This window comes from Dipteris shenzhenensis, chromosome 2 (assembly GCF_047967505.1).
Source record: "Dipteris shenzhenensis isolate YYH24624 ecotype China chromosome 2, Dip_SZ_1.0, whole genome shotgun sequence".
Lineage (NCBI taxonomy): Eukaryota > Viridiplantae > Streptophyta > Polypodiopsida > Gleicheniales > Dipteridaceae > Dipteris > Dipteris shenzhenensis.
Genome location: NC_141597.1, coordinates 32,204,409 through 32,212,464, shown reverse-complemented (window position 1 = coordinate 32,212,464; position 8,056 = coordinate 32,204,409). Strand labels below are relative to the sequence as shown.

Sequence of the window (8,056 nt, the reverse complement as noted above, 5' to 3'; positions counted from 1 at the left end):
GGACTACAACTCCATCCATGCTTGCCCAAGTAGTTCTACCTATAAAGGGTTGCATATCAATATGCCATAGTTTGTGTTGAGTGTGAGGCACTATAATATTGGCACTATACCGAGTCTAAAGTGCATGTTTTATCACAATTTATTGGCCCAACTTATGGACCAACATGCTCCAAATCTCTCAATAGATGACATGTTGAGGACCACAACTCTATTGATGGCAAGGTATGGAGCCACATATAGAGTAATTAGCTAGTATTTCAAGCTAATATTTTACCATTACACCTTGAAGTGTCTATGGATGGCAATATTGGGTATGTTGAGCTTGGAGTCTATGAATGCTAGAGCTATACTTTCACCAAAGTAACACTTACATGGAGTCTCCTAATGCTGAAGTGGTACTAATGTTACAATGTGCTTTATTGTGGACGATGCATGACCATCTTAAGCTACATAGCTGTGTGTGTGATATTCTTGCCTACTTTGTAGCAATAGTCTTGAGAGTCTCTATGCAAGTGATTTGCTAATACAATAATATTATTTTTCCTATTTCAAGCCACCATTTTGCAAAAAATGTTCATCCCTATTGCATCCATGCTTCATTTATATAATTAGGAGGCCTAAAAGGATAGAAGAATCTTTAACTATTGAAGTCATATGATTGATCAATGGGACCCACAACTTCACATGGCATGTCCATTATTCCTACTTTATACACCCTACCTTAATAGAGACTTAAAACTCACCTATATTGTGGATCAGATGTACACTTAAAAATGTTTCTAAAATCCAATGGAAGCATAATTATAGGGGATAATGAAAACTAGAAGCAATGAGAGTAGAGGAGTGAATGGGAAGGTGAAGTTAACAAATGCAAGATAGGCATACTAGAAGCATGATTGAGAGCATGAAAGATCCACACAATTGGTAAAGATGCTGCATGGAATTATAATTTTTATGGTGGCTTCATACATAACATTGATTGCATTGACTCTACATAAGTATGTATTTCCGGTAGGCCTACAAAACTTTTTTCTGTGAAATTATGTACTCTCATAATCATTGTTTGTAAATTCAAGCCCATGTCATTGAGCAATGGCTCATTACAAAAATGTGGAAGGAAAATGTCAAGGGGAAGTTGTATACAAAAATGTTTGGCCAATAGTATGGTTTTTGTGCCTTGATCAATTTAGGAACTTAGATTACTAGAAATTCCTTTGATGGAAGAATACATGCCTGCTAGCCCACCAAGTATACCAATGCTTATAATCATCGTGCACAAAATGATCTGCACCAATAAAATGCAACAAACCATGTGAACATGTTGAATCTATGTGCTTACTATTATCAATCCCATAGAATATTAAAGATAGCCTTATGCCATCATAGCTACAGAAACACAACCATAAACTTATGAAAGACATTATACTATTGAGCACAATTTTTACACAATTTAACATAGGATGAAAGGTGAGTGCCACCAATAGTAACCAGAAGATTATCAGTAGTAAGATTTTCAATAGTTGAATCATCTTATAAAAATATGACTTCATGTCTCGCATCCATGTGAACAATCAAATGCCAATACTTTTGCACACTATGTAAGTATTGAAAGAGAAATTTGTGTGTGAGATATGTATGTAAAGTTAAACTTGAATTAAAAGTGCAAATGAATGTAAAGTTGACATGTACGTGAAGTTGAATTTGAATTAAAAGTGCAAATGAAATTTTCAAAATAGAAGCATTGATAAGTTGAAATAGAATGAAGCACCTACCTCAACTCTACTAGCTCTATCTTTGTAAATTGCCAAGAAGCATGCACAAGGAAAGATCACAGCCTGCACATAAAGCAAGAGTGAAAACAAGAAGAGTAGGAAAAATTACTTTTAGACTTAGGCAGACATTTAATGGGATAGTTTACTAACCACCAGCATGCTAAGGACAGATCCAATGAAGGACATCATGTAACCTACATAATCAAAAAATAAAACCCAATAAAAACCATAATATTATATGCATATAAAAGATTTTTCTAGTCCAAAGTGTCATTGTAACATTACAACATAGCTAAGAAGCTCCTTTGATAGGACAAATAGCTCAACATACTTATAATCCTTATATTAGATGTTAAATGTTCATATAGGATTACATCTCTAACTAGGAAAGCTTCCCCTCATATGAATGCACTAGAAGCACCACATACTATAGTGTTAACTAAGTCATCTAGTACCCAAATTACTTATGAATCGTTGTACAGCTACCTAGAAAGAGCCTTTACACACACACACACACACACATGTATATATAAATATAATTGTGATAAGTAATGAAGAATGTACATACCAAAAAATGGCACCAAGGTTGCAACACAAACAGTGGAGATGATAAGAAGTATTCGTATTGCCATTCTTGAGATCGATTTTGTGCATGATCCAAACTTGCTCATAGGTAGTAGCTCCTCTATCCCCAAAGCAATAGGAGATATTATCAAAGCAAATGTGAGATATGTGTTAAGGAACCAAGGTTCTAAACAAAATAAAGATTTGAATAATACAAACACTACAACTAAAGTACGTTAAAACATTCTTGAGAGAGGTGTGGCAGATTTGGCACATAGAAAGGATATTTAGTGAATGGATTGATGACCTGCAAGGGAGCAAACATGGAAAGAGGTTACTTGGCACATGAGAAACGAGGAAATATTCTTGACCTAAATACTCGCATTGCTATATTTTGCCATGCTTACCGTGGTAAAGAGGGCTACTTGTGATGCAAAGAAGTCCGTTGGCAAATTTAAAGTGATTTGTGAAAGTGTTCCCTCTCCAAACATGGTGAATCCAATGGTTGCCATTGCCGCGTAAAATACAGTGCACAAAACAAAGCTGCACGGGTGAAGGAGCGTACCATCAGCGTTTTGAAAGGTGAATGCACACTTGAGAACACAATATTTTTCAAATTGGGCCCAAACTATTTACCTCACTATCAAGACTGTTGTATATCTACTTTTGTCGTTCATGGAAGCGTATATGTTAGGAAAAACTGCATGCCCAGAGTAGCAAAAACCATAAACTCCTATTGCCAATGGAAGCTGTGTCCAATTAATCAAAGGGCCTGTTTGTTTGAAGCCCACCCCATCCCCAGCTCCAACCCACACAACCGATATCAACACTATAGTGGTTACCAGAATGCCTGTAGCTGCAAGAGCATGCTTTCTTAGTTAGATCCAATCAGGCTAATTCATGTTTCCATTTTACGTCCCCGAGCAGTACTTGTTACATACCTGATAGGTAAGATAGCCAAGTAGGGTCTAGGAACAGTGTAGGCATTACTACTGCTGCAGCCAAGATAGCAAAGAATGCAGTGGAACCCATGTGAAAAGTACCCCAGTCGATATGAACAGAGGGAAACTGATTCGAGAGGTTGTCTCCCTCCAATATGAGAAACTCAACGCAATAAAACTGCAAAACGACAATTAAGTGTCTTTGCTTATTAAGAATGAACCCCACACTGCCATTAATGGCAGATTATCCACCAATCATGAAGGCATGAAGAGGCTGTGGGTCGAAAACTTACATAAAGTTCACAATAAAGTACGATCTGGAAGCAAAAAAAATAACGGGGACATCAGTCATTTGAGAAAGCTGAGTGTTCTGGCTAGCTGTGATTAAGCATCCGGTCATGAGAATGTGCTTTCATCTGGTGTACCTTCGCTTACCGAGATAAGGGTACGACCAATTTTTCCGAATGCAAGTTGGCCAATGTCAGGATAAGTTTGAAGACCCGGCTGACTCTCCATGCATTTGCATAGAAGGACTCCTGTGTAACAACAGACCAGCGCGAACATAAAAAGGGAAATCAAGCCTAACCACCCCCCCTCTTTTAGAGCATATGGGGTTGATAGGAGGCCTACACCAGCCATTACATTCGCTCCTGCAACAAAGCAACAAGAGATCACATGAAAATGAGTGAAATTAAATGAGCAAGCAAGCAACTGGTCAAATTAGACAAGTTTGGAAAGCCAAATCAATTCAAAAAAAGACGTAGAGAATTGTGCTCTCAGTTTTTTAGATAGTAATCCGTAAAGAGTTGGTTGCAAAGAATCAAGAGCTGGACGTAGGCTTCACCTTAGGGAACTTGTTGGTGTATAAGGCCATACGAGTAAAATGAACTAGTGCGTCTGCTCAAAGTGAAGACTTTCGGTGTACAGAACGGTGATTCTACAGGTCGTCCTAACGTCTTGAGTAGAAGAGTAATGAGAAACTCGTCTTTGCGTGGACTTGGGATCCTAGCTGGGTACGATGCTTTAACAATTGACGTAAACTATACAGTAATTTGCCGACCCATCTTCAACTCTCTTTCTCTCCGTAAGGGAACCTCTCAAATTCGAGTCCACGGAATTGTCTTTATGACTCGATCTTGCTCTTAGCAGCATGTTGATCCCGAGGCCAGTGGGCAGGGCCTGCCAACATGCCAACATGCATTGACGATATGATAGAAACAGAAAGTAAAGCGTGTGCAGCTGCTCAGGTAAGTATCAGGATTCAGCAATAGCGGATCGCCCCTTAATATAGTAGAGGACTGTCGGCCTTTATGTTGTTTTATTGTGCCTGACCTCAAAGGCCTCTAGCTTGGCCACAGTAGGCTTTTTCCAGACTTAAAATAGTGTACGTCAATCGTTAAAGCATTGTACCACACTTTTCCCAGACTTACAACTCCTTTTTTGCCGCGGATATTTGAGAGTCGAGACCGTAAATTCAGTGTCGGACGAGAGCCACATACTTTTATTGGTGAATTGTGTGGTTTTTGTGTTGTAATGGACTCTGTGAATTGAAATTATATTGGCCTCCTTTAATTCCTGCTACAAATCGCATCGCAGGAACAACTTTTTTATCAATACGAGGTACGAAAGAGCGTTATTTACCATTGAGTACTGTCTGCCAGAAGCCGCAACCTTCTTCGCCGGACTGCGTAGGCGTTTTTGCAGGTCTTTGGTTTTCTACGTCTTGCGTCACTTGTTTCAGATCCTTTACACTAGAGTGAGAAGGAAGCTGCTCGTCGTAGCCATGAAGCAAAGGAGTAGTTGTCGCGAACCACTCATGAGGCACACGTTCCAGAACACCAGTAGAATTCATTCTCTTTCTGTTAAATACATTACTCAATGATGGGAAACTGGTCGGTAGACTAGAGCTCAGGGAATCAGCACTCCGCGGATAGAGGCCATAAGCGTCCATTGATTGCCTGCACATGAACATAGAAATACCGATCGATACTTCAAAAGCATACTAACAATTGCCCAAATTTTTGGGTAAGTTCAACTGGGTAAGGAAAGCCCACCTATATGAACGGGGCCACTGCGGAGAAGAATCACGCCATGAGCTGGGAGATTGAGCGAATTCATCGGTGCAGCCGTCAAGGTCGACGGAGGTGCAATCGTCGTTCTCGGAGTCGCTATCAGGGAACGAATGAACTTCGCCATTGGGAGAGCTCATATTGAGCGTTGAGCTGGAGGAGATTGAAACGGTGGAAGGCGGAACGGTGCCGAGAAAAAGGGAAGGATGAAATTGAGAGGGAGGGAAGGCAAAGAGGTAGCTGGCTTAAGGAAGGCACCTGGCTTAGCTGGGTGCTTTTGGGAGGAGGAGGAGGGGAGTTGGCGCAGACTCAGAGTCTCAGTAAAGCTGAACGTAGAGTGCACTATTCTGAATATATATAATCATTATCATCATCATCATCATTATTAGTTGGCCAGCACTAGGACGTTTTTTCAAATTCTGAAATCTTGTGCTTCCACATGGCACAATATACACCCTTAGATTTTTTAAATTCTGAAAGTCCAAAAGCTTTGAAAGCTTTTGAAAAGCTCCGTAAAAAGCCAGCTGCGTAAAAAGCCAAGGCAAAACCTTTAAATATAGGTGAAACGACGGACGAACGTAAGCCAAAAACAACGTAGATTGCTTTATGAAGGCTATTGGTTCTGAAATCCTGTGCTTCCACATGGCACAATATACACCCTTAGATTTTTTAAATTCTGAAAGCCCAAAAGCTTTGAAAGCTTTTGAAAAGCTGCGTAAAAAGCCAACTGCGTAAAAAGCCAAGGCAAAACCTTTAAATATAGGTGAAACGGACGAACGTAAGCCAAAAACAACGTAGATTGCTTTATGAAGGCTATTGGTTTGTGAAGAGACCCTCACATATTGGCTTTCAATTGTTCAATATACACCCTTAGATTTTTTAAATTCTGAAAGCCCAAAAGCTTTGAAAGCTTTTGAAAAGCTACGTAAAAAGCCAAGGCAAAACCTTTAAATATAGGTGAAACGACGGACGAACGTAAGCCAAAAACAACGTAGATTGCTTTATGAAGGCTATTGGTTCTGAAATCCTGTGCTTCCACATGGCACAATATACACCCTTAGATTTTTTAAATTCTGAAAGCCCAAAAGCTTTGAAAGCTTTTGAAAAGCTGCGTAAAAAGCCAACTACGTAAAAAGCCAAGAAACGGACGAACGTAAGCCAAAAACAACGTAGATTGCTTTATGAAGGCTATTGGTTTGTGAAGAGACCCTCACATATTGGCTTTCGAATGTTCACATGCCGTCACCATCAGGTTTGCTCCTGCTTATACTGAAGCTTGTATCAAGCCACTGCCCATGAATCTCCTTCGTTATGCTTTCTGTGTCTTTGAGACGTTCAACGAAGCTTATGTCTATATAGATCGGTCTGTTTAAACTATTGCCATTGGCCGTTGTAGCAAATCGACGAAACCCAGTGTGACTTCTTGTTCTCCCTCCAGTTTACCCACTACGGTCCCGTACGTAAAAAGCCAACTACGTAAAAAGCCAAGGCAAAATCTTTAAATATAGGTGAAACGGACGAACGTAAGCCAAAAACAACGTAGATTGCTTTATGAAGGCTATTGGTTTGTGAAGAGACCCTCACATATTGGCTTTCGAATGTTCACGTGCCGTCACCATCAGGTTTGCTCCTGCTTATACTGAAGCTTGTATCAAGCCACTGCCCATGAATCTCCTTCGTTATGCTTTCTGTGTCTTTGAGAGGTTCAACGAAGCTTATGTCTATATAGATCGGTCTGTTTAAACTATTGCCATTGGCCGTTGTAGCAAATCGACGAAACCCAGTGTGACTTCTTGTTCTCCCTCCAGTTTACCCACTACGGTCCCGGCGTGGATATGATCCCCACCGGACATACGCAATGCTTTGGCTAGGACACGAAAATGGATACCGTGATTTCTCTGTCTATAGATAATAGCATGCATCGCGCGGTGGATATGAAGCAGTAGCCCATTATCTCGACAATAAAAGGCCAAGCTAGTATTTGCAGTGAAGCCTCCCGTCAAATAATCATGCATGACAATGGGTACTCCCTATTCTCTAGCAAAGATTGCTCTTTTCATCATTTCCTCACACGTACCCGCAGTGGCATTTAGATAATGTCCTTTTATTTCGACCGTTTTGGCGTGAGCCTTGAAAAGAGCTTCTGCCACAAACAGGAACCGGTCCCTCCAACGCATGAATGGTACGTTTTTTCAAATTCTGAAATCCTGTGCTTCCACATGGCACAATATACACCCTTAGATTTTTTAAATTCTGAAAGCCCAAAAGCTTTAAAAGCTTTTGAAAAGCTACGTAAAAAGCCAACTGCGTAAAAAGCCAAGGCAAAACCTTTAAATATAGGTGAAACGGACGAACGTAAGCAAAAAACAATGTAGATTGCTTTATGAAGGCTATTGGTTTGTGAAGAGACCCTCACATATTGGCTTTCGAATGTTCACGTGCCGTCACCATCAGGTTTGCTTCTGCTTATACTGAAGCTTGTATCGAGCCACTGCCCATGAATCTCCTTCGTTATGCTTTCTGTGTCTTTGAGAGGTTCAACGAAGCTTATGGCTATAGATCGGTCTGTTTAAACTGTTGCCATTGGCCATTGTAGCAAATCGACGAAACCCAGTGTGACTTCTCGTTCTCCCTCCAGTTTACCCACTATGGTCCCGGCGTGGATATGATCCCCGTCGGACATACGCAATGCAGCTTTGGCTAGGACACG

At 40.4% G+C, this 8,056-nt stretch overlaps 1 protein-coding gene across 1 annotated transcript; it reads right to left on the bottom strand.

The window, feature by feature from the left end:
• Nucleotides 1–1,118: 1,118 nt before the first annotated feature.
• On the bottom strand, nt 1,119–5,650 carry LOC147904632 (amino acid transporter AVT1I-like). The gene is made up of 12 exons (XM_087391977.1): nt 5,332–5,650; nt 4,919–5,235; nt 3,713–3,927; nt 3,571–3,594; nt 3,278–3,455; nt 2,973–3,192; nt 2,744–2,879; nt 2,624–2,643; nt 2,341–2,495; nt 1,923–1,966; nt 1,773–1,835; nt 1,119–1,285 (listed from the first exon to the last, which is right to left on the bottom strand). The coding sequence occupies exons 1-12, from the start codon at nt 5,484–5,486 to the stop codon at nt 1,187–1,189; spliced, it is 1,626 nt and encodes a 541-aa protein (XP_087248103.1). The 5' UTR covers nt 5,487–5,650; the 3' UTR covers nt 1,119–1,186.
• Nucleotides 5,651–8,056: the final 2,406 nt, after the last annotated feature.

What these genes read in the sequence shown, in the direction of transcription:
- LOC147904632 (XM_087391977.1), bottom strand. Translation starts at nt 5,486, where the DNA reads ATGAGCTCTCCCAATGGCGAAGTTCATTCGTTCCCTGATAGCGACTCC. An exon ending in TACTTTATTGTGAACTTTAT is followed by an intron (nt 3,456 to 3,570) that starts GTAAGTTTTCGA and finishes GTCGTTTTGCAG; the next exon opens with TTTTATTGCGTTGAGTTTCT. An exon ending in CTGTCCTTAGCATGCTGGTG is followed by an intron (nt 1,836 to 1,922) that starts GTTAGTAAACTA and finishes CTTTATGTGCAG; the next exon opens with GCTGTGATCTTTCCTTGTGC.